Genomic DNA, 27,138 nt, shown 5'->3' with positions numbered 1-27,138 from the left:
GCAAAAGGTGTTCATCCACATTATTAATCAGAGAAATGCATATTAAACCCCCAATAAGACACCCCTCTACATTCGCCTGAAGAGGGAAAATTGAAACTGCTGACAATACCAAGTGTTGACGAGGATGTGGAGCTGTGGAAAAACGCACAGCACTGCGGGCAGAAGTGTAGGTTGGCACAACCACTTTAGGAAACGGTGTGGCATTCTGGCACATACACACACCCTAAGTCCCAAGAAGTCTATTCCTAGGCTCATTCCCCATGAAAATGCATGCACAAGGTCACTTTATAATAATTCAAGCTGTAACATCGATATTAGTATACTTTTCTGTATATGTCTTGTACTTCAAAAGAAAAGAGTTTTTTTAAAAAGGAAAAGAAAAATGAAAGAGGAACCAAAAGTCCAATTGAAGCCATATGCATGTCTAAGTGAGAGGCGATGGAGCATCAGCGGATCTGTGTGAGGACAGTCTTAACATGTCTTCACCCTGGTCACCCAGCCTCTGCCTGGTCCCCACTTCCACCTTGCCTTTGCACCCTGAGAAAACTGCCCCTAAGCTTGGCACTTTCATAAAAGATGTAGGTTCAGACAAGAAGGAGGTGGAATCTCCAGGACAGCCTGGCGCATTGACTCCTTGGTTTCCCACTGCTTCAAGGTACTGAGGACTACTGAATTTTCTCTCTTTATCTCTCTCTTTTTTTTGGTGAGGAAGATTGGCCCTGAGCTAACATCTGTTGCCAATCTTCCTCTTTTTCCTTGAGGAAGATTGTTTCTGTGCCAGTCTTCCTCTATCTTGTATGTGGGACGCCACCACAGCATGGCTTGATGAGCAGTGTGTAAGGTCCACACCCAGGATCTGAACCTGCAAATCCTGGGCTGCCGAAGCAGAGTGCATGAACTTAACCACTTCACTACCAGGCTGGCCCTTGAATTTTCTCTTTTGAAAGCACAACTTGCTCTTCAGAGAGTTAAGGATTATTAGCTCTTGCACATGGGAACATATTGATCCAATCATCTTATTTTCCTCCAAACATGCCTATGACCCGCTGCAGAGAGGATGGGCACTTGAGCAGAGAGGTAAAGGATGTGTTTGAGGCTTGAAGGTAGGTTATCAAGAGTGAGGGCTGAGATGAGCTGGATGAGAGCCACAGACACGTACAGGTGGAAGGGGAGCCGGGAAGTAGACGGGTGAGGGGAAAGAGGCTGAGGTAGCAGATGGCAAGTGGCCTCTTCCACAATTTAACCAAAGTTGGCCCTAAATCCAGGTAAAGGAGGAAAAAGTTAACTCATCCCTGATCCTGATCTTCCTCCCTATGCCTGCCTGGTCCTCTTTCATTCATCCATTTGTTCACTCATTCATTCATTCAACCAACAGTCACAGAGTGTCTACTCTGTGCAGAGTGAGCAAACTCAGACACAGCCCTGCCCACGTAGATATCTCAGCTGGGTCCTTGCTCCCAGGACCCCAAACTGACCCAGTCCCTCTGGACAACTGAGCCTCTCTGCCTCCAGGCTCCAGGCTAGGGCCGTTGGTCAGCAGGCTCTAGCTCTGTTCGTAACACCTAAATCACCATCCTACACTCCACTCACAGACTTCATGCCTCTGTTTAACCGCCCGAAGCCCAGGACCCCATCCAGTGTCCCACACAGTATGGCAGCTTCTTTAGGCCTAGGTTCTGCCTAAGAACTCCACACCCCATTGCTGCCTCCCCACTCTCTATTGCCATCTCTGCCCAGACCACCACCTACCGCCTCTGGCCATACTCCTCTGGCAGCTGGTTCTGCCCTTCACAGGGACCCAAACCTATGGCCACCACTGCACTTTCTTCCCATTTCCTGTCTGTCTGGACTAGAGTCTGATGCCTCTGCCATTCTATCTGCCTGTTGCTACCTCCTATTGATGCCCCCAGAGGGAATAGCCTGCCTCAGAGAGTCTTTGTAGCCCCAAGGTCACAAAGCCAAAAGGTGACAGCCAAGCAGATGACTAGCTGGGCACAAGTGAACCATTAGCCTGGGCTCAATCTTTGGCCTCATTGTTGGGGAAGTAGTAAGGAGTGGTGGGGACTGTGGCAAAGAGCAGCAGCTGCTACTCAGCTCTAGGAGATAGTTCTTGTGCATCGATGTGGAGCCCAGAGTGGCCTGACTTTCCAATTATTCCAAAGAAACCAGAAATCCATATTATTAGGTAAAATCTTGCAATATTTAAATGCCGGCAAATAGTTCAATATTTTTAGAATCCAGTGACCCAAGCAAATTAGACCTAAGGGCCAGCTTGTATGCTCCAGCTCTTCCACTCTTGCCTGTCTCAACACCAGCTAAGAATAATTATGGCTAAAAAATAGCACTTACTAGGTGCCTGCCACTATTTCAGGTGCTTTACGCATAGTAACACATTTAGTCCTCCCAACCACCCCGCGGGTAGGCGCTGTTATTCTCTCTGCCTTACAATGTGAAAACTGAGGCACAGAGACCTGAAGCAACTTGCTTGAGGTCACTCAGCTGGTGTCAGAGCTAGGACTCAAGTCCCAGCAGTCGGCCCCCCCAAAGTGGCTCTCAAGTTATACGCCATAAACCTGGTTTGCCAAAGCTAGTGGGCTTGGAACGCTTACTTGTAATTTTACAGACGGACCCGGGGTTCCCCATAGCCAGAGCTAACACTGTTTAGACAGGGAAAGTATTCTAGGCACAAACAAATGACTTACAGATTAACTCTCAAAACAGCATCTAGGAAAAACAGTGTTCTTGACAGTGGGCCACAGAGTGTTTTGTTGGATTTGGAAATAAAGGACAACATTGCTTTGTGCTTTTTAGTTAATGACTCAAGGAGAAAAGTTTTTGCACGTTCTGAGTTTTGGATACAGGGTACATAGTGAAAACTAGGAAATACAAAGTCATTTCAATGTCAACTATTAATGAGATTACAGGACGTGGCTTTCTAATGCATTAATTCAGAGGGCAAATTATCATCTCATAATAAAGTGTCTATTAGAATTCAGAATTATGCACGATAAAAAGTCACGAAAACTGTATTTTTTAAACGGCATATTCCTTCCTGATAATTCTGCATGAAGTATGTTGCAGAGCACAATTACTTTCCTCTGCAGGACATAATTAACAGTCTCCATGATTAATCACATCTTGGCAACATCACAGATGCTTGGCCCTTGCTTCAATCTACTTTCTGAAGGGTCTCTTTGGTGAGGATAGAGTGTCATTTTAATGCTATTAGTGTTTATAGAATCCATCTGAAGGGAAGGCTCTCTAATTAAGGGCCTGCACTTTTTAATTTAATTTCATAGCTATTGACCACCTTTAAGACCACCAGACAGAAAGAGTGACCACAAATGTTCTTCCAGTGAATTCTCCAAACTTCCTGAATACTAAAGTCCGTACATTGTGGGGGGGGGGGGGGACTCAAATTCACATGGGAGCCAGAAAGGTAAGGTAAAGAAGAATAAGATGAGAGCGAGCAGCTGCCACTCAGGCCCAGGCATTTGCTGCCAGGCAGGAACTAGGGCCGCAGTTCCCAGGGTTTTCAGATTTTTCGAGAAAAGGTAAAAATGTGAATTTTTACGTGAACTCTCACAATTTCTACATGTTGGTCCAATTATTTTTTAAACACTGTTCGGCCAAACAAAACACCTCTTTAGCCTACATCTGGCTCATGGACTGCTAGTTTAGAACCTACCTCTACCTGCAATTAATATTTCTAATTCAGTCTAGGTTAATTCTTCTATCAGACTTCCCCAGGTGAGCTGGCTGTATTTCAGATGCACGGTTTGATCCACAGTCTTATATAGACAAATGTAAGAGCAAGTCATGTTATAATGGGTATACAAAGTTCTAGGACTCTCTCTCATTTTGTTTGTGCCAGTAAGCACGATTGATAGCCCTCTATTGCAAGAGCAACCTGTTGGTCTAGTGGTTAAGATTCGGCGCTCTCACTGCCATGACCTGTGTTCCTTTCCCAATCAGGGAACCGCACCACCCTCTGTGGGTTGTCACAGTGTGGCAGCTCCATGTTGCTGTAATGCTGAAAGCTATGCCACTGGGTATTTCGAATACCAGCAGGGCCGCCCAGAAGGACGTGGCCACTCACTTCAGAAAAAATTGGCCGTGAAAATCCTATGAGTGGCAGCAGACCATTGCATTGTCTGATACAGCACCGGAAGCTGAGAGGATGGTGCAAAAAGACCGGGCAGAGCTCAGCTCTGCTGCACACAGGGGTGCTAGGAGTCGGAACCCACGCATCTCGTTGGCACTAATAACAACAAATGGCAAGAGCACACACTCAAATTTTAGTGAGGTGCTTTTGATCCTCAAGTTTCCTGGGTAATATATGCAGTCAGAAAAGAAAGGGAGTAGCTTGGGTAGACAAGTTTAACCTAGGGTTTCATTAAGGTGAAATGAGTAAGTCAACCCAAACAAACTTCTTGGGAACAGAAGAAGCAAAGTTTGGGTCCTTATATTCCTCTGCTTCCCATCCCTTGCTTTCTTATACATTCGAAAAGCCAATTTCATCTGTTAAACTATCATTTGGCGACGACTGTCCTTCATTGTCCTATAACCTGCATTAGACACTGGAAATACCCAGCTGAATCCACAGTGCTCATCCTCTGAGCAAACGAGAGAGAGATGTGAAGACATCCTCCAACAGCAAAACCCAAGTCAACTACTGGAGCTGTGCTGATCCCAAAGGAATGTGAAGGAAGCTAGCTCTGGACACTCAATCAATGTATGTTGAATTAGTTGTTAAATTACTGATTGATTGGAAATAATTTTCACTGACAAATAACCAGCATACCAACTCAGTTCTAACCCACTTTTCAACATCGCAGATGACTTTTATCTTTTTCTTTGTACTTTTCTGCATTTTCTAAATTTTCTGTAATAAACATGTAGTAAAATTCTCATATTTAGAAAACAATAAATTAAATTAAAATATACATATTTCACTGGGGACAAGCCAACCTAAAAATAAATAAAATCATGCCTGTAATAATTAAAGGATACATATGTACTTTCCCAAGTTCTCCTGAGAAAAAAATTAACTCACCATTACCACTTCCTCTCAACCTATAGCTGTTTTATTTCACTTCCTTCCATCCTTAAACATACCACACTCCAAAACTTTAAAAAAAAAAAAAGGTCATCGTTTCTTTAAATGTGCCCAGCAAAAGACAGAGTCCACCAAATTCTAAGAGGCAGAAGGGACTTCAGGTTATTTTCAAGATGAAACCAGAGTTATTCTGACCTTACTGGGGAAACCTGTGTTCCCAAACATGCATAATGGACTTCCTAGTGGAAAAGAGCTCCCCTTTCTCAATTCCCTCCATCTCCTATGAACTGTTGTAGTCTGTTTCTTCCTATCTTGCTGCCTAAGAATCACCCCGCAGGAGGGAAGTGACAAGGAATAAGGCAGAAAGGACTATTGGAAGAGGACTTACGTCTTTCAAGGGAACCAGTTTCATTGTCGTTTGATAGGAAGGAGTTAGAGTGGCCGGGTAGTTGTAGTCAACAATATCATGTTTATAATCGGCCTTGTAGGCAATCTGAAACCCGAAGAAAAGACAAATTAGCCCCCACTTTCTTTTGACCTGGTTTGAATGTCATAGGAAATATTTAAAAAATAACCAGAAACAAAATTAATTCCGTTTCATCACCTCCAAGGAAAATTAAATTATGTTCACACTTTTGCCTTTAATTAATTTGAATTTTTCTTCTTAATCCAAAATTAGCTAACTTCCATCTGTATCACATTTATTTTATCTTTCTTATTAATTATGGAACCCCTTGTAGTTTTTGTTAAAAAGAAGCATTTGCACAGGGGTATACAATGAAAGAGCTTCTTGGTTAACCCCCAGAAAATAAATGGAGAGTCAAGTGTCTTCAGGGTATTTTACATTTTTTTCTAAAGGTCAAATTTGAAGTTCTTGAGCAGAGGAAATTTGACATTTGTATGTTTTAATAATGAAAGCAGTTTCTTTGAAGTGTCCTTTATCTCTAAGATTTACAACCTGGCATTTGCAAACCTGTAAACTGAATCGACAAAGCCAAAGAGAGATGAATAGATTATGAGAAAAACAGGGATCTGATCTATTTTGTGATTCTACCACCTTGACCGGCACCTGGCCACAGGAGGTCTTCAACGACCACTCTGATCCAACAGATGAATGAAGCAATCAACCAACCAACAAATTCCAAGTAAATCACAAACACTTTGGATATTTGAGGAAATTCAGATAAGAATTATGCTCATCCATTTCTCTTTATCTCTCAGAAACTGAAAGTTTTTCTCACGCTAGATTGATTATAATAGATCTAAGAACTGTTCAAGCCAGAGAAAGCTGAGATGAATAAATGGAAACTTTCGAAAATTTTCAAGGATTTTACCTAGACTTGGTTGTACTGGTTAACACTGAGAAACTCTTATGGGTCAGTCTTCACACAACATAACCCTGATTTTTATAAATGGGAGGTTGAAAAAGAATAGGCTGAATTCCTCAGGCCCCACCTCCCTTCACCCCAACAGATCCCCAGGACCCGCAGACCCTTCAAAACAGGACTCACGTTGCTCGCCAGATTTCTCACTTTCATGGCATGGAGAGTCCGTCTGTCCATACCAACTCCCTCATAGCGGCCTCGCATGTGGTTCTGGTAGTTTTCTTTATATTTATTCTATATGGAAACACAAAACCGTCAACAAAAGCATTCTCTTCCCGACTTGTTGAAGATAAACTACTCATCTTAATGCACTAAAACCAAAATATAAATGATTAAAGATCATCTATTTAAGTATTCGTGTGTTGCTGAATAAAAAAACAAACCTTTTTTAAACAACTTAAATTTCAAGCAAGCACAAGAAGTTGGAATGAGACAAGCACGCAAGAAAACACAAGATCTGATGAGCATAGACAGCACCAAACAGACCCGATTTTTTTTTTAACATTTTCATTAGTAAAAATACCAGATTTTTCCAATGTGAAAAACCTACCAGGAGAGTGTGCAGCTCTCCAACAGACAAGCACTGACTGTATGCAAAGCCCACACTGGGGGCTGGGACAACCCACTGCATGCTCTTACCTCCATTTCTAAATATACGAAAAATAAAACCTGAGCTTTGCCAAATCCTGTGACTTTTATATGACAGATTGGTCACTCCTGCAACCATGTGAAATAATGATGTTATGTCCAAAATGCAGCTTATCAAATAAAAAGAAGATCAAAACAGGATGACAAGAAGCCATAAATTGAAAGCTTCTAATGAAGCTACATTGAAATGAGCCTCCCTGGGAGGCCGCTGAGTTTCCAGGCACCAAGAGTATTTAATCAGAATACTATTACGACATATCAGACACAATTCTACTTATCTCAGTTAATCTTCACATGCACTCTATGAGGGCAGAGGAATTGTTATCATCCCCATTTTACAGATGGCAAAGTGGCTCCAAGAGCTTAAACAACTTGCCCGAAGTCAGCCACGCAGCTAACTGTGGAACCAGGTCTGCTAGCTCCAAAGCCGGTGCTCTTAACCACTACATTTATGCAAAATAAATTCACCGAGCCTTACAAAGTCCCCTGCAACTTTACATTCTACTATTATGTGCAGCTAAGCAGAAATAAAATCACATAATCTAGTATAGGTCCTTGATATCCTCAAGGAAACCTCCCTGGACCTTCTCTGAGCATTTCCAAATTTGCCACTCTAGCATGTAACTGCTCATCTGTAAGAGGGGGAAATAACATCTGGTTCCCTGGGTGACTGTGAAGGTTAAATGAGGTCATGCATTAACTACGAAGCACCGAGTCACATTGAGAGGGGATGTCACATGCTCAGCCAGGCCCCCTCAGCAGCATTCTCTACTAGGAACCAGATACTGCTCTACAGGAAGGATGCAAGAGGACAAGCACTGCCCTGAGGACTCAAGGTCAAGTGTGCCAGGGGATGTGACAGAATTTAACACTTAGTGGACCAGTCCAGGCAGGCAATCTTAATCAAAATTCATGGGTATTTGTGGCTAAGAGGTCATGCTTCTCCAAGACACACAGATACATTCACATAGACTGTCTCTTAGGAGACCTAGAAATTAAGGTCCTAAAAAAAGTCCAAACAAACGCTTAGGCATTAAAAACTCACATCACTGGTGAATTTTGAGATCTTGCTCACGTTCCTGAATTGAGGCGTCTCACAGTAGTTGATACTGTGACCTTTACTACTTTCCAGATCCTTCTTATACTCCACCTTGGAAACCAAAATACCAGATGCACAGTAGAACCAAACCCAAAGTCACTCCTGAAAACGTCACCAGAACTCAACTAGGATTTTTTGGGAAAACGTCCAACCCAAGATTTAAAAATGCCAGGCACAGGATACTGTAAGTTAACAATACGTGTTTTCTTTTCTAATAATAAATAAGTAAATAATCAATTTGGTTCTAAAAATTAAAAATATATAGTCCCTCTCAAGAGTAAATACTGAAAGATTTAATACAGCTCAAAAAAATGGCAAAACTGGCTTTAGAAATGAGGACCGTGGTTACTCTTGGGGACAAATGTCTGGGGGGATGGTGGGGGATGTCTGGACTTCTGGTTGTGTTCTGTTTCTTGGTCTGGGTGCTGGTTACACAGACGTGTCCACTTGTGGAAATCCTTCCTATTGTACACTCATGATGGATGCACTTCACTACATGTATGCATCAATGAAATTTAACCAAGAAAGTTACCTCACAAAGGAGTAGAATAAACCAGACCACACAGAGATGCAGAGAGTGTCTTCTAATTTTAAATGGGTTGGCTAGTTGAGCTCCCCTGGATAGCTGGACATAAGGTGTGAGGTTATAGTTATTAAATAGACTCCAAGTCATCCAAGGTAATTGGAGGAGGCAGCTGAAGGCCGATTACCATTAAGAGAGGCACGGCTGGTTTGTCCTACTGGATGAACATAAGGGCAAAAAGAAACTAAAGGGTCCCTGTGGCCTCCTACCAAAGGAAATACAATTTGTTACCATATCTTGTAAAACATATGGTGGGAACATGCTTTTTAAAGTATGCAAGATGCATTATACTGCTCACAATATGATATAAAATTTTTAAAGTACACAAAACTGTATATGCAGTTGAATTCTAATTCTAGAAATACATGTTTTTGTATTCATATATTCGTTTATAGTACGGTCACATAGAAAAAAGGCCAAAATGGTACCAGGGTTATTCCTGGGTGGCAGAACTGCATTATCAGTGGCCTGGTTCCAGTTCTATGCCTAAAAGTGTCTCTGAATCAGAATAAGACACTCTACTTTCCCAGGCCTAGGACAAAATGAGGGCCTAAAAGTTGCAAAGTTCCCATCTAGATCTAATATTCTGTGAGTCAAGAGGAAAGTTCAGCAAAACTTTTCTATAAATGACCAGATAGTAAATATTTTAGGCTTTCCAGGACATCGAGTCTCTACACCAACTACTTGAGTCTGCCCTTGTAGCTTGAAAGCAGCCATACGTGATGTGACTGTGTTCCAATAAAACTTTATTTATAAAAAAAAGGCTGTGGGCCGGATTTGGCACTCAGGTAGTAGTTTGCCAACCTCTCATCTAGAGCATCATAATCATTTGGAATATTTGTTTAAAATGCAGATTCCAAGGCCTTGGCACCCATGTACTACTTCCAAGTATCTGAGGCTCCTGATGAGACAGGAAGTGTCACTCCTGATGATTCTAAGCAGCTCAAAGTTAGAGGACCGCAGGTTAAGTAACTGTTTTGTGGTAAAGGATTAACCTTTAGAGGCTAGAGAAGAAAAATATTTTAAGATATTTGCATATCCATTTCTGAGTTACGGATAACTTGTTATGTGAGTACTTTTAATAGCTTGATACTTCCTGTTGCAAGTGATTGACAACTCAAATGACTTCAGGGTCCAGATAGGTAACACGAATGAGAGAAGCTGCTGTGAAGAGACTGTAGGACTTGAAAGGATATGCTAACTAGAGGGGATATTTCCTTGCCAAAGAGTCCCAACGATTCTAAAAATCTTAACCACTAGGCGGCCAAACAAAACACACCCTTTGGGAGCCAGTCCAGCCTCTAAGATAAAGAGAATCCTACAGTACATGCAGCCTCTCAGAAACTTGACTGCAATAGTAAGAGATTGAGAGAAATTTGATGTTCAAAACACTCTTTCCCATCTTTGATTTCTACTCTATAAGAATGACATTGTTATAAAGGTGGGTTCATGCAGTATTCTAGCAAGAAGAAATCTATTTCCTTGAACTTTTAAATATTTACAGCCCTGTGAGAATTCAGGAAGAAACTTTTGAACCATCAGAGAAATTTAATTTGTTTACATGTAATGTGTTTGGTTCTAGGCTCTCTTGCGAATTGCTTTTTACTGCACATTCGTTCTTTGGAAACTGGTAACCCCTGTGTAGTTTATGTGGTGTGACACGGAATTTTTCATTCTGAGGTCACTCCATTCACTGTCTATAGGAGAAAGGAGGTGACGGCACACAGGGGTGACTGTCCCCCATACTCACCTCACTCACAAGCTTGTTCACGCTCTGAGCCCGCTTAAGAACCAAGTTGTCCTGGGCTGGGAGGGAGTGATAATGTGCAGCGCCTTTCATCTTATTGAAGTCCTGCCTGTATTTTATCTGAAAGAAACACACCAAGAGGGGCCTGAGTTGTGGGTTTCATGCTCCATGAGAGAAATTACTCCAAGATTACCCCATTTTTAATGTCAACATTTACTTCATAGAATTTTCTGAGAGAAACAGATCATATGGGTTTTTTCTCTACTAAGCCCATAAACCACTTGCTCCCTTATATATTAAAATCTTACTGGCCCTTTTCACACATTTTACGCTTTATACTCTAATTCTGCAGGAAGAAAGGTCTTAAAATGATCATACCCAAAGGTGTAACCCCATATGCATCCTGCCCTTGGTTTCAACGTCATTTCTCACCTAGCCTCCTACCTCGGGGCAAAGAGAATAATGTGTCTTTCACTTCCTCTCCCAGGACAAAAGTGCACTGTTCTGGGTAAATGAGTAATAACTGAATAATAACAGAGGAAAGGAGAAAGGCAAAGTGGTGTGAAACGAATGCCCAGCTTCTGATTTTAGACCAAGTCCAAGTTGGCATTTTAAGGGCTATAGTGTGCGTGTCACTTTATCAAGTTTAATTATAGCCTAACTTTCAAGGACTGCCAGCTGGCTAACATTCTGCAAATAAAAATCATGTTATCAACTGGGCTACACGCAGTTTGATAATCACATGACTTGTTTTAATCAGCTATTCCCCTAAAGTGCTCAATTTCTAGATGGGTTATTTGCCAAGGCTCTCCTAACCCCAGCTTATCTGGCTGGACCAGCATCTGTACTTGCTTCAACTGACCTTAAATGAGTTATGTAGTTTGTTCCTGTCAATCTCCTTGGAAGCAGATAAATGTGACATAACAGTCCAAACAAAAGAAGTAAATGTCTTTTTGGATAAAAATTGAGGGCTAACAATCTGTTTTGGCTTAGCTCTAATAAATTTATCTGTGTATAGGTTTCAGTAAGCCGAGCCTTCGAAGTCTCATTTCTCCTCTGTTTCTGTGGCTTCATGGGTCGTCCCAATGTGGTACTTACATCACTAGCGAGTTCGTTGGCTTTCTTGGCGTTCTGATAAGCTGGGGTGATCATGGCCGGGAAGCTGCCTTTTCCTCTGTGCTCAGGATACTCCTCTGAGTAACCCTGCTGGGTCAATTGAAGAATGCAATCAGTAATGCTCCCTTCCCTGAATGGGTGGGGGATTAGCCATGGTCTCTCCTTGAGCCTGTTCCCATAGAGGCCCATCCACATTGGACATTCCAATGATCACCGTAGGAGCAACACCATGTGGTGGTTGAGATGGCAGACTCTGGAGGCAGGCCTACTTACTGGTGCCCAGCACACAGTCAGCACTAAATAAATGGTAACTATTATCATCATCATCACCATCATCATTTCCCCCAGATACATCAAGACATCCCACCAGTCTCCCAGGCCCATGGGTTATGGAGGATTCATTTCTTAGCTGACACCAGGAAAGTCTCTCTGTCTTCCAGTATCCTCAAATGCTATCTGTCTCAGGCCTATTGGCAGATCTATGCCGAGAGACACACTGACATCCCATATACTGTCTCCCCCAGTGATGTATGTCATTCACCAGGAAAGAAAATATTATGTCACTATCTGAATTTTTGTCATTTGGGGGAAAAAACTTCAAATTGCCATAACATGATGTGAAATGGGACTAAATGTATATTTCACACTAAGTGTTACAATCTGAGTCTTAATTTCTTCCTTCCTCCTCCCCACACCACCCACCCATTCCCACGAAGGAAAACCTCTCTCGTGGAGCTGTCATCACATCACTAGCGTAAACCTTCCCTGGCAGTTGGATGTCCTTCAAGACCCCGTCAGATGCTACCTTCTCTTTGGGGAACTCCTCCCTCACTCCCAGTCCTGCCCTGGCCAAATCAGCGGCTTCCTCATCTGTGTCCCCACAAATCTGGAAGAGCCCTTAGTGTGTGCCCCCTCTGGCTCATGACTCCATCTCTCTCCAGCCTCCTCCAAGGCAGGGGCCCATCCCGCTCTAACACCAGGTTCGGAACCTGGCACACACATTTCATTTAATGAAACAGTTGGATCAAATTAGAATATCCAACCTTCCTTTTAATCCAACAATGACAACTGCTCAGCCTGAGTGCTCCTTTATGCTTGGCTGCCAGAATGTTCTGGGCTAAATGTAATAAGTAAAAAAAGTTAAGCTAAAAAAATAATAATAATAAAGGCTCTCAAATTCTTGGGTAATCCCCTTTTGCCCATTCTGCTCTATGGTTTGGAGTTGGTTTGTAACTTTATTTTAACTTCTCTACTTATATGTATCTAAGTTGCATGAGTACATCTTTTTTGTAAGACACCTAATCCTATTGGGGAATTGACTGGTTATAAATAATAAATTGATTATATCGTATAGTCCATTAACCTAAAAAAATAGTTACTCATTAAAAACAAGAATGAATCATTTGTCATTTGAGGCACTACAGATATTTATAGTATTTATGTGACTGTCTGCCTGCTCCTCTCTCACTTCCTCCTACTCATGCCTTGGCAAGTTCCCCTAAATCACACAATGAGATGCCAACCACTGATCCTCTCAACAGCCGCTGGCGGTGCTATCAGACAACACCCTCTTTGATTCCTGTATTTGTTATTATCACGACTGGAAACGTCAATCAAAACGTCCTAATAATCAAGGATCCACTATGATACCATGAAGTTACATTTCCTCAATGTGTGTAGACATGTCCAGATACACATACGAAATTATGTGTGTGTTACTACTAGTGGTAGATAGGATGGTCCGAATGTAGGACAAAATATTGTTTGCCAAATATAGAAGCCAAATATTTTTTAATAAAACTAATTTTTAAAATTGTCCTGAGCCTTCTAAACAATGTATTTAAAAATGAAACCAATAAAATTTATGAAATAAAATTTATGAAACCAATAAAAACATATTTTCATTGAGTTTAAAGCACTGAGACCATTTAATTAACTTATTGTAGAATTTAATAAAATGGGCTTTTTAATCCAAAACCCAACATTTTTGCTCAGACAGACATTTGCAAAGGGGTCACAATCTGTCTTCACACATATCCTAAGACTCACGTGAGTCCCCAGTATAGGCAATTTGGTTTTCTGAAGAAGAGAAATAAGCTATTTGCTTCTTTTGTAAATTATGTCTGTTGACTAAGTCATGTATCTTCTACAGTCTACCCTCTGCCAAAATTCAAACAACTGTCCAATTAAGAAAAACAAAATCAACTAAGCTCATTGAACGTACTCTTCCTATGCACACACTTGGTCTTCCAACATTCTCTACTTCCAACCATGAAAAAAGAATGTTCCCTTTTTCCCCTACAACACCTGTTGCACCAGGAAATACAGAGGAATAGAAAAACTAGCTTGTAATGGTCATCTCAGCCTTTTTATAGCCTGTCAAGACATAGTTCGTTTAAGAAATGAAATTGCGAAAGAGTTTGCATTCTCTGACATATTGCTTTATCTAGTAACCTAGATAAGAAATTCACTTTCTAAGAAAATGAGTCCTGCTACTTAGTGAAATGCTCAATATGTTTCAAGACATGCATTTTGATCACTTTCATGCTTATGCAGCGACGGGCTGAACGTAGTCAGTGCTAGTCTTTGGGACCGTTCTTCAATGAATAGATGCGAATGCTTTATTCTTGACAAACCCACCATACTGACATAGGTCTTTTATTTTAAAAAAAGAAAAGAAAAAGTGCTTGGAATAGTGGGCCAAGTTGAGCCCTATAAAATTGTTTTGCCACTACTTTCTGGCTTGGGAAATCCACCCATATCTTTGCCCATAAATAGGTTAAAGATAAACACAGCCCAGTGTCTGATTAAAAGGTCAGAGGCTGTGTCTCAGGCTAAAAGGTTGCCAAACTGAGAACTGACCATTGAAAAGGGCAGTCTCCCAGGAAGTCATTTTAGTACATACCTGGCCATACTGGTCCACATATTCTCCAGCTCCAGCAGCTGGACAAGCCATTCCCTTCATTTCTCTTTGATATTGTTGATGGTACCTCACCTATTTGAAGGAAAAGGACAAACCCGGTGAATTTAGCCTCCTACGCACAGAGGCCAGAAGAGTGAGAATGAATGTCTTGTGGAATGTTCTTTTTCTGCTTGAAAGTCCAGGGAGTGTGTCTTAGACATAAAAGTGCCAGATCATTGTCCTGGTAAAATTGATGGAAAGCTTCTTCCTGGATCCATAGTGCGGGCAAAAGTAGACAGGAAGTTGGACTCGCCAGGCCCAGGTAACTTCCTGCTTCCTCCTCTAGCAAGACAACATTGCCGTGGACACTTACGTCACTTGCCAGCTCATTGGCTCGTTTGGCTATCTGATAAGCAGGTGTGATCATAGCAGGAAAACTGCCTTTCCCTCTCTGTTGTTCATAGTCCTCTGTGTAGCTCATCTGGAAAAAAAAAAAATAGTGAATCGCATACCACACTCCCACTATCTACCAGGCCATCTGACTAAGAAGTGCTAAGGGCTCCCATAACACCCTGCACATCCCCTGCCACAGCTCTTATGGCAACGGATTGGGCTTATAGCCTGATGGACCATGTGGATCTCATATATTTTTTATTCCCAACACCCAGCACGGTGGCTAGTATATGGAGACATTCAATGTAAATTTCAGCACACCCTTGTGAAGCACCTGGTGTGGGCCAGGTGGCAGAGCTGGGCAGAGGAATAATGCTTCTGCCCCAGAGGAGCTGCCACTCAAATTTGGGAGACAAAAGAGGCCTCTCAACCCAAAGCCAGTGGAAGCCACTTATTAAGTTGAACCTGGATTTGTGCTTAAACTTCCCATTCAGAATAGCACTTAAGTTCTAGGTCTTACTATGCTATGGAGCAACTGGACTATGAAAAGGTAAGTGGTAGAAATTCTTTAGAAGTTACATTCTGTAATTTGCAATGACAAAGAGAAAATTCTTTCAGATGAATCAGATACATCTGGTGTGTTACTACTACTATCTAAAGTTTTCTCTCTAAAGAAGAATTTTTGCAAGGTCTGTGCTAGCTGACTTATCTGACTCAACCATCTTTGACCTTAGAAAGTTCTTTCTGGCCCCCACACAGGACTGAGATGCCTCCTACATTCTCTGTCCCTCCTCCTCTAGGTAAGGAAAGAATGGAGAATCTTCAAGGAGAATTATTGAGTCTTGGCCTCCATGATTTCTTACTTCACTTTGAAGCTGTCCCCCGGCCTTGGCTCGTAGCAGCTCAGGGGTATCCGCCACTGTGGTGAACCTGGAGATGCGCTCATCATGCCCTCTCTTGTATTCAACCTGATGAGGAAACAGCATAGAGACAAGGTCATTTCCACCAGCCTTTGTAAAGATCTCTCCTTGCAGCTCTCCTGAAGATGCACCACTGGGCTATACTCAACACAAACCTGTGGCAAGTCCTTATGGCCTGCTTTACGGGCTCCTCTTCAAAAAGGATCAATGCTAATGTGTTAAGTCCAAGAGAGTGCTAGATACTAAACATTAACACATATTAACTCACTGCATCTCCATAACAATCGCATGAGGCGGAACTACTATTTTCCCCATTTCACCAATGAGCTATGAGGAATAGAAAAGTTAACTAATTTGCTCCTAGTCATATAGCTGGTAAATGGTAGAGCCAGGATTCAAACCCCAGCATTCTGGCTCCAAAATCTGAGATCTTAACCAAAAAGCTATGCTATTTTTCAGGAGGATCCACCATCCACTTAATAAAAATCAGTGTCCTTAATGCCAAGCGACCTCAAGAAATTATTTGGTCCAGTCTTGGGGTGAGTTACATGGTCTTCTCTCCATTTGATGGATGTGGCCCAACTGAGGCACAGACGAAAACTGATAGGGAAAAGAGAAGAAGACAGTTTCTCCATCATACTACACTAATGGTGCCTACTGCCCCACAGCACTCTCTTATTGGATTCTTTCTGAATCCCAGGGGTTCATTAACAACAAAAATTAGCAAAATCAAAGGTGAATAAGCATTAAGACACTCACTTGGCTGGCCAGCTGGTTGGCTCTCTTGGCCCTTTGATGAGCAGGCGTGATCATGGCTGGAAAGCTGCCCTTGCCACTTGGTTGCTCAGGGTCTTCTGTATACTCCTGCTGGTCAGAACCAACATCAGTGTGCGAACTGACACGATACCAAACAAACTGCCATAGCAAGCATGCTCAGAACCCATGCAACTGGATTTATAAGGCACTAGGAAAATATTTCAATCACTTGGAATAAATTTGAAGACGTTATTCAACTGGTGAATTGAGTAACATCTTCAGCACTGAAGGAATCCTATTTCCCAGGTCAAAGGGTTTCTCCTTCAATGTTTACATCAAGTTACGTGGAACCTGGCGTAACCCAAGGGATGCTCTTTGACTCAAAGGCATGTATGATATGCGGCAATTAATATGCAGGAGACTTTTCTGTGACTTGTCCATTAGAGACAGTTCTACAGCTTTGGGAGTGAAGTGTCTGTGTTTTTTCCTCCTTACTTTTTGAATATCTCTGATGGCTGGTTTTCCTAATGAGACACAGCGCCCTAACATTTGTTTCTGTTGTTTTCTTTCCATTTGCTAAAGGAAAAGTCACTAAAGACTAACAATATTTTCCAAAGTGGTTTCTTCCAAGGGTAGGTGCCTTGGGTATGTGGAGAAGACTAGAGGTTACTATGTGCAAATCATTAAGGATTTCCACAATCTGGGATAAAATTGCCTTTCCTACATGAAAACCCACTAAGGTCTCTCTCACAGTGCTGGAGGTCAGAAGTCTAAAATGGGCCATCAGGGCTGCTTCCTTCTGGAAATTCTAGAGGAGGATCCATTTCTTTGTCTTTTCCAGTTTCTGGAGAACGCTTGCATTCTTTGGTTTATGACTGCTGTTTTTGTTGTCATATCACCTTTTCTCTGAGTCTGACCCTCCTGCCTCCCTCCTTATGAGGGTCTTTGTGATTACATTGGGTCCACCCTAATAGTCCAGGATAATCTTCCTATCTCAATATCCTTACCTTAATCACATGTGCAAAGTCCCTTTGGCCATGTAAGGTACTTTATACATGGATTCCAGGGATTAAGACATGGGACTTTTTGGGAGAGGAGAGCATTATTCTGTCTACCACAATCCTAAAAATAAAGGAACATTTAAACTAATTGATAACTAATTACTGAAGTAATTTCTAGGGCCCGTACCTCACCAAGAGACTTTCGAGCCTCAACCATCCTTACGATTTCAGGGTCTGGCAGAGCTCCTGGGCACCAAGCATTCCCTTCCCCATATCCGGTCCAATAGGCTGTCTACAAAGGAAACACAAAAATGCATACGAACACCCCCCATACACACTTGGTTAGTAAGATCTCCCTACCTACCCCACCCGCCTAGCAACGCTCCCATACTGTCAATAGTAAGATAGAAATTCTCTAAAAACTATAAAGGCCTACTGGCATAGGAGTCTCAGCTAACCAGAATATTCATTTTTTTTTCAAACCAGAAAATAAGCTAATATCCTAAATAATTGAACTTTCTGAGATTCACTTATGTCATAGAAGAGTTCCAAATGTAACTTTACATTTCTCTGCTCATCATTGCACCAAGATGGGGCAGCAGGGAGTCGCTATGGACAGGCAGTCTGAGATGAATCAGCATTATTCAGCCAAGCTTCAACGACCTACTACCTGTTTAGTGCCTAACATTGGGTTAAGCAATTAACATTGGGAGGAAAAAAAGCAAAGAAAAAGGAAGATAAAGTTGCTCTTTTAAGATGCTTGTGACCTACCTAGGGAGAGAAAACTAACAGATGAAACAATTAGTGATTAGAAAACATTAATGTGCTTTGATGTACTGTCTTGAAGATAAATACAATGAGAGTTTTTAAAAAACAGTCTGTATGTGATGGGCCCTGTTTTGGATAGGAAGATGGAATTTGAGCTGGACCTCTGGGCTGAGGTCAGTTAACAGATGCAAAAGGAGAAAGAAAGACATCTGCTCTAGGAGGTAAGTTCCATGAAGGCAGGGCTTTCATCTGTTTGTTCACTAACGTATTCCAAGAGCCTGGAAGAGTACCTGGCACATAGTAGACTCAATAAATATTTGTTGAACAAATTCCAGGAGTGGGGACTGCCATGAAAAAAAGCATGAAGGCAGTGATGGGCTTCATGTGAAAGCTCATGAGGAGATGGGTTTAATTGGAATTAAGGGGAAGAGATGGGGAGCCAAGTGGTCTGGAGGTGGGCCAAACTGCACAGGTTGGGTAGAGCCAGCCTTTAGAAATCTGGAAAGACAGATCATTCATATGTGAAAATATGCCCAAGTATACTAGCAATCAGGAAAGTTTAAATTAAAAAAACGAGATACAGATTGTCAAAGCTTTTATCTGGTAACACCAAGTGTTGGTGAGAGTGTTGGGGAAATAGGTGTTGTCACACTCTGCCTATGGGAGTATAAAATGTACAGCCATTTTAGAGAGCAATTTGACAGTGTCCATTAAAATTTAAAAGGCACACAACTTTTGACCTAGCAACCTTATTTTTCAGTATCTGTTCAAGAGAAACACTCACTTGTGTCCAAAAGAGGTCATGCACAAGGGTGTTAAATTACAACTTTGTGATAGAAAAAAATAGAAGTAATCCTGCCCATCAATAGGAGAGCATGATACATCCATTCTTAATGGTTATACCCATGATACACCCATCCACAACAGCTTAAAAGGATGCCGATGTAGAAATATCTCTAAGACATTTGTTGAGTGAAAAGTACAAGCTACAAAACAATGCATATTGTTTCACAAAAAAATAAAACTATATATTCTAATAGAAATATACATATACAATTTTCAATAAAAAATAATAGCTAATATTTATTGTGCCTACCAATGTTCTAAGACCTTTACATTTATGTGCTCTTTAAACCTTAAATAGTTCTGTGAATCAGAAACTGCTTGAGGTTCATTTTACAGATGAGAAAACTGAAGCAAAGAATGACTAAATAACTCATTAAATATCCCTCAATAAGTGGCAGAGCCATGTCCAAATGTAAGTACTAAAAAATAAAAATAAAGACATTATTTGTAAACGAAGAGAGAAAATTCTGGAAGGATTACCCACAACATTGATCACAATGGGTATCGCTATAAAGGGAACTAGAATTGGAGATGGTGGACAAGGGGTTAGCTTGGTACTGTTTGGATTTTTTTAGCAATTGGAAAATGCAAGTATTATGCATATAATTAAAAACAAATGGCTGAGGAATTTTGAAATGATGAGGCTATTAATAGCGAATGACCATAAATTCTTGGGTGACGGGAAGAGTAAGCCAGGGACATCCATCCAGGAAGCTGTGTGTGACCAATATCACACGACAGGCTGGACTCTAGAGAGGCAAATCTGGAAGAAGGAAGGCCATCTCCAAGGCCTTCATAAAGGTCCAGGCAGTAGACGATGTGGATCAGAGCTGTGATAGTGAAATGCAGGGGAAGAGGCAGAGCTGAGTGAAGTGTCAGAGGAGGAAAGGATAGCTTTGGTTTCTAGCCTTGATGGCTGTTCCCGATGATAGAAACACAGTGGTTGGAAGGAGAAGTCAGTGAGCTTGGACTGGAGTAGATACAGTGGAGGCGATGCTAGGACATTGATGGAGGTCTTCTGTAGATAGTTGGAATTACACACTGGATAAAAGAAAGCCTAATTGATTTCCCCTAGAAGTAATAATGATAATACATTTCATTTGCATGCATGTCATTCTTTGCTCTCTTTCCAAACCCATTCATAACTCTTCTCTCACCTCATTCACCAGTTGTCTGTTAGGCGTGGCTGCCCCATCCTTGGCTTTCATGTCCCAGTGAAAAACAGATTTAAACTGTTTGCCATTGTCTTGGTCATCAATCTACACAATGAAGATGTCGTCAGTAATGTTTCCATCAGATAAGAGAAAAATAATAATATATAGCTACATTTGGGGGATTTTCATAAGGCTCAACTGCAAAGCATCTTAACTGCACTAACACACTCTGCTCTGTCAGTCTCACTGTGGTTTCACTGGTTCCACTAGCCAGGCGGCACATACAAAGGCCCTGCCGTGTGCAAAGCTCCATTTAGCAGTGCAATTAAAAAGACTGAAATTCCTTGTGAGCTTATCACACACCACCAAGTATTCAGGTTAGAGTAATGTCGGAAGACACTAGACACTATGTAGAGGTTCTTACCTGTATGCAGTCTGTGCAACAGTCACCCAGGGAGCTTGTTAAAATGCTGGCTCCCCAAATTCATGGAGGTGTTCTCCTATGCTTTATAATCTTACCTTTAACATCTTGATCTATAATACACCTTCAGTAGATTTTTGTGTATTGGGGTGAGGTAGATGGTTCATCTTTCTCCATTCAAACATCCAGCCACTCCAGTACCACTTAGTGAAAGTTCATTCTTGCTACATTGAAGTGCAGTGATGCCTTTGTTGTAATTCAAGTGACCACATACATGCAGTTCTATTTCTGGGTCTTGCATTGTATTCCACTAGTCTATTTGTCTATTTTTATGCCAACACAACACTGAGTTAATGACTACTACTTTTAGAGTAAGTCTTGAAATCTGGTAACCAAAGTCCTTCAATTTCGTTCCTCATGATATCTCAGTTATTCTAGAATCTGTATGTTCATATCAATTTTAGAATCAGTTTGTCAACTTCTACAAAAAATACCGGGATTTTGAGATTGCATTGGATGTGTAGATCAATCTGGAGAGAACTGACATCTCAACAATATCTTCATGACCTCAGGACAGGCAAAGAATTCTTACAGGGAACAGAGAAAGGACTAACCATAAAAGAAAAAAATTAGAAAGTCTTAGGTCCAAACCCAGATACTATAATTTACGAGGTCTAAAATAAGGCCTAGAAATCTGCAATTTTAACAAGCTGAAGTTTAAATAATTTTACAGACAAGGAATGAAGCTCAGGGAAAAGAAGTGAACTTATTAAACTCATTCAGTGGGTTAGCAGAGTGAAGTTCAGAATCCAGGAATTCTAGTTCCATATTAAGGCACTTTCTGTCATTGACATTCTGGGCTTGCTACTGCTTAATGCAGTTCCAATATGTATATTTTTAAATATATAAATTGAGAGATCTTTACAGGCTCTTTCCCTTGGATTTTGAGAAACTACCATGAACATTACATAGACTTAAGGAAGGGTTTCGTGTTGGCAGCACTACTGACATTTGGAGCCAGTTAATGCTTTGTTGTGGGGACTGTCTTGTGCATTACAGGAAGTTTAGCAGCACAGCTGGCCTCTATCCACCAGATGCCAAGAGTGATCCCACCCGCTTCCCGTTTGACAATCAAAAAAGTCCCCAGACATCACCAAATGTCCCTTGGGGGATAAAATTGTCCTCCTTGAGAGCCACTGACTTAACGAATCAGAAACACATGACCAAAGTAGATAATCTACCCTACTTCCAAGAAGCTGCATTTGCTGTCCTCCTCCCACAGGACAAATTCTTCACTGGGGAGTGTCTGCCACCCCAGAGACCTTTACAAGATTCGTGGTTATTCTGAGGAAGTAGGAAGAGGGAAAAAAACCATAAATGTTACTAGTGGGGTTGGGAAGCATTAAAGTCTAAAGTTCATTCTCTGAATAGAAGAGAATCTGGATGTTTTATTCTCCTAAAAATTCCAACCACACTTACCAAACAGGAAACTTTGTCTGAAGTAAATATTTATTTACTTTTAAAAGAGTGTCATTTAGGAAAAAGAAAATTGTCGATCTGCTTTAAATGCCAGCTCAAAATCTTTACCCTACTTTTTAATTTTAACACATGTACAATGAATTTGTGTTTTTATTCAACTGGCAAAGTCTGTCAGAGATGCAAGGGGCTAGGAAAGGAATCGATCACACTCTCTAGGGTAGTTATAAGATCTGGGGCCTAGGAGGGACACAGTTGTCCATTTGAATTTTTCCCACATGGGAAAGGAGGAGAAAGCGATCTCCACAGTCAACTGTTTGGTACACAGACACACACACACACACACACATTCATGTAGACACATACACGCATGCATATACACACAGATGCATGCACACACACATTACACACCCCGTATATAGACAGATACACACAGAGACATACACATATACACACATACACCCCACACATGCACATAAGCGCACAGACACCCACATACATGTCTGTGTGTGTATGTGTGTACACCCGCATGTATACACACCATGTACACATGTATGTATGCACGTGCACACCTATCCACAACTACATACACACATCCATACACTCCCCATGTACACACATACATACTTATAGGCATACACGCATATTCACATAGACGCAAACAAACACACACACACAGGCCTCCTGGGGAGTTCACATCACTGTCTGTGCTGGGAAATAGAACCAGTGACGATCCCAGCCTCACTCCGGGTTGGGCCTGTCATACACAGTTAAAAGAAAGTGAATCCACTATGACCTCAAAGAAAGGTAAATACTGTGTGAGCTGCTGTGTGATTGTAAGGTAGGGACATGCCTGTTGAGGTCTAGTGCAGGGTGGAAAAATACACATATTATGGATCTATCTGTACAGAGTGTAATCCATACAATCAGCATTCTGATGTGTAGGAACATCTCCTTGGGTTTAACCCGTCAAACTTTAGCTACACAATTGCAGAAACATTGGATATTTGAAAACATAAACAGGTACCTTTTTCCTTCTGCAGAGTTTGCCGCCCCCTACGTACACAGAAGTAGGTCAATGGAGCAGTTTACATTATGGGTGTTAAAGTTAGATAGATCTGGATTTGCACTCACTCAACTAGCTGGATAAAACTGGGCAAGTGACTTAACCTCTCTGAGCCTCAGTCTGCCCATCTGCAATACGACGATATTACAGAGAGTTCTTGTGAAGAACGAATGAGACAACATAGATAAAGAGCCTAGCTGAGTGCTTGGCAGTTTGTTTAAGTCAGAGCTAAATGCAGGACTTATTGTAACATCACGTAGCTGTTCTTAGACATCAGGAGATGAAAACAAAACCCTAAAAGAATTAGCCTTCTCAGTAATCTAGGATTGCTTGTGAATTCTTAATGCTTGTGAATCCTTAGAAATCAATGATATGGGAGCAATTCTCTGAGCCTCAGTTTCCTCACCAAGCAGGATGGGATAATAACAGTATTTACTCGATCGGATTGGAATGTGTATTAAGTGATTTAAGCAATGGTACCGTAAACGTTACATAGCTTGTTAAAAAAAATAAACTCACAATTAGTGCAAAGCACTTAGTGAAACAAGCTGCTTGGCAGGACGAGTAGAGACCACACAACAAGGATAAACTTGATCTAATACACGCTTTCTTGAGCAGGACCGTAGCCCGGGCAAGCAGGAGAGTCGGTCTGAGGCAAGGGGACATTAGGAAGGCAGATTACTAGGGAGCCTTCCATCTCATGTGTAATTTGCTAATTTTAGAAAGCAGCTAGCTCCGTCCCCCAGAGCAGCTTCTTGTGGGGGATGGGGGAGAGAAGTTGAATGATTCATCATTTTAATAAATATGAGCGTTCAATCAATCGCTAGTTATTTGACAAAACTCCACTGTTGGTTTTGCAAAAGAGGTTGGTTAATCAACATGGCCTCCTTGTCTACCCAAATATCACTTTCAAACCAAAATATCTTTGATCTACCCCCCAGCCCAAGGGGAAAGAGAGGCTGCAAATAACTAAACACTACTGAATTTAGGGAGTTCTAAGAGCGTGGAACTGGCGGTTTTTAATTTTCGGTACCAAAATATCATGGGGGGAAAGAAGGTGAAGCCTCTTGTAATATTTTACAACTATATAAACTTTGCTTTATGTATTAAGCACCTAGTGTATGTAGGGCCTATTGTATAAATTGCCTTCAATGTGCCCAGAGCTCGCAGACACAGAGAGATGACACCGGATACAAGGATCCCGGATGTTCAAGCCAGTTTATCCTGGGTACTGGCCCCTATAATGTGGTAAGACAGAGCAGTATTTCTTACTTAACTGCTCTTTGCATGTGTGTGTGGAGAAAACGGGCAGGTTCATATCTAGACAGAGACGCTTAAAAACTTAACAGGTACCCGAGGGAAGAAATTTTCTTTAAAGGCTATTTTGACATTCAAAATTAAGTAACTTACCCCACAGATGGCCTCCGGAGACTTCCTCACATTTAGATTTAACGGAGTGTGATAGACACTTGTGAAAGTGTTATTCTTCGGGTTATGGCTACAAAAATTAGATACAAACCAAAATTAGAAATGTACCATATCCGAGATGATGGAGTGACTGTTTTTAAAGGTACAGCCATTTTTTTAAATCAATAAATAGAACACAATAATTAAGTGCAAGATTTTACAGGAAATAAGTCTTAAAGGAAAAAAATTAAACCAAATTAATTCAATATAAAGACCAAATTTAGCTGGCAATGGTAACTCAAAAACTTTTGGAACAAAATGAAAAAGATTCTGAAATTATTTAGAAGAAAAAATTTTAAAGCTCCATATGCATATCTGTGGTAATTACATTGTTCTGCACAATATTTCATAATTTGACATGAGGTTATATTGGATAGATTTGATCTTTTACTTTTAAGAAACTTGAAACTTTCATCTTCCTGTCCATTGCATAAAATCTTGTCTTAGGTCTCTTCAATGATTTTAAGTAAGTAAAAGCTTTTGAGAAGATGGTTCTTGATTTAACCCTGAAGTGTGTGATTTGAACCTCTGGTTGGCTACTTGTTAAAAAATAAAACTCAAGCCGTGGTGGGGAGGGGCATTAAACACTTACGCATGACAGTACGGCTTTTTCTGGTGACTCACAAAGTTATTAACCGACAGCATCATCTTGCAAACTTCACAGTGAAAACACGCTTTATGCCATATCTAGAAATCACATAGAAAAGACTTAGCAAAATTACCTTTTCTCAGACTCAGGATTCTTCCATGTTTCAGGGTAAAAAATTGAGTTTTAGGGAATAAAATGATGGTAAACACACACACACATGGCTCCAACAGAAGAAAGGTGGGAAATACACCTTTTTTTTTGGTGGTTCCAAAAACCCACACATCCACATATGAAAAGATTAATTTCCCAAGTTTGTTATTATTCCCAAATGCCAAGAAATGTCTACTGACCTGATCTAGACAACTAATCTTCTCAGCAGGGTACACCCCGTACCCACACCTGGAGCAAGCCTGCACATTCATGTTGACGTCTGAAGACAGAAGACAAAGACAGGCAACAGGCAAGAAATCCAAGGAGAAGCCCCAGTCTAGTTGTCCAAGTGTCCCCAACCCCAACCGCCGTTAAATTCCCGCGGGCACCTTGATCGTTCAGAATCCAACTTCCACTTTCCTTTGCTGACCTTCTAGTTTGAAACCAGCAGCTGGATGGCTTTTAAAGCTGCCACTTACTCAACGGGCTATTTTGGAGACTCTCTCAGCACGCATGCGTCTGGGAAATAAGGTGGAGGTATTTCTAGCTGACACGCTTCTCTAAATAGAAGAGTGAACTCACAACGGCATCATGTTTATGTGGATGACCAAATCCTCAAGTACGATCAGGCAGCATGGAGTAGTTGAACACTAGCTGTGATCACAACCCAAGAAAAGAATCCAAAGGCATACACCACACCCTCGTCCCACGATCTTATTAGAAAAGCTTGCTCTCTGAGGCCTATGACTAAAGCAGAAAGGCCAGCTCCCAAAAATACAGGAAATAAAACAGGATTGATTCACTCCACTGAAGGGTACATGCCATATTTGAATTTGAGTTTTATCTATTAAAAATGTTTACAACAGTGAGACTGAAAACTGATTAAGATGTTGTGTTTAGCTTCTTCTGGAATGCAGAAATAAGAAGAAATGAGAACTCTCGGTGTTTTGACCTCTGCATTTTATTCTGGACTGTTCCAGAAGGCCTGTCTGCTTATACCCTTGCCTCCCAGGCCTGAAATGGGGCAGGTTGAAGACAAACCCTCTTTTCCTGGCTTTATGAAGCCTCTCATTGCCTTCAGTGTCTATCTAAAAGTCACCTTAACACAGACCTTCCAGAAACAGCTTAGAAAAGATGGCGCCTCACCTGTCCGCACCCCCTGGCTAACTATCTTCCATGCCCCTTACCCTGCTTGATGTTCTTCACAGCAGTTACCACCACCTGACATCTTAAATGTTGGTATATTTACTTTTTTAAATTATCTGTCTCCTCCATCAAAATAGAAGTTCCATCAAAACAGGGTCTTTGGTCCTGGTTGTCATTTCTATGTCCCCAGTGCCCAGAACAAGGCCTTATATGGGAAAAGTACTCAATAAGTATTTATGGAATCAGTGAAACAAATTTAATATTCACACCAAAATACCTACAGGGGCCAGAGGTGAAGTCATAGGTCATGGTAGGGACCCTCCCAAATGGGAGGGCACACGCCCCATCTAAAGTAGTAACACCCCTCAGTCCCAACCAACTTGTCATGAGGGAATCAGTACTCAATGCTGCCAATATTCCGATGTTTCCATAGAAGCCAGATATCT

General features: G+C 41.3%; 1 protein-coding gene across 7 annotated transcripts in view; it reads right to left on the bottom strand.

The window, feature by feature from the left end:
- NRAP (nebulin related anchoring protein) overlaps nt 1-26,169 on the bottom strand; it is a 69,631-nt gene extending 43,462 nt beyond the window's left edge. For 4 of the 7 annotated variants that reach the window (XM_070482875.1, XM_044750544.2, XM_070482893.1 and 1 more), the window contains exons 1-14: nt 25,747-26,169; nt 25,400-25,494; nt 24,751-24,838; nt 20,381-20,482; nt 17,797-17,901; nt 16,612-16,716; nt 15,796-15,900; nt 14,913-15,020; nt 14,543-14,632; nt 11,620-11,727; nt 10,525-10,641; nt 8,138-8,242; nt 6,571-6,678; nt 5,448-5,552 (exon numbers count right to left, since the gene is read on the bottom strand). In XM_070482875.1, coding sequence (XP_070338976.1) covers nt 5,448-5,552; nt 6,571-6,678; nt 8,138-8,242; nt 10,525-10,641; nt 11,620-11,727; nt 14,543-14,632; nt 14,913-15,020; nt 15,796-15,900; nt 16,612-16,716; nt 17,797-17,901; nt 20,381-20,482; nt 24,751-24,838; nt 25,400-25,494; nt 25,747-25,818 — 1,413 coding nt within the window. In that variant the 5' untranslated portion in view covers nt 25,819-26,169. The remainder of the gene's footprint in view (nt 1-5,447; nt 5,553-6,570; nt 6,679-8,137; nt 8,243-10,524; nt 10,642-11,619; nt 11,728-14,542; nt 14,633-14,912; nt 15,021-15,795; nt 15,901-16,611; nt 16,717-17,796; nt 17,902-20,380; nt 20,483-24,750; nt 24,839-25,399; nt 25,495-25,746) is intronic. The other 3 variants (XM_070482877.1, XM_014867817.3, XM_070482900.1) reach the window with 1 other exon arrangement.
- Between the last annotated feature and the right edge of the window lie 969 nt (nt 26,170-27,138).

This window comes from Equus asinus, chromosome 2 (genome assembly GCF_041296235.1).
Source record: "Equus asinus isolate D_3611 breed Donkey chromosome 2, EquAss-T2T_v2, whole genome shotgun sequence".
NCBI classification, from domain to species: Eukaryota; Metazoa; Chordata; class Mammalia; order Perissodactyla; family Equidae; genus Equus; species Equus asinus.
The sequence above is the reverse complement of the archived record's forward strand: the minus strand, read 5'-3'. Positions and strand labels throughout refer to the sequence as shown.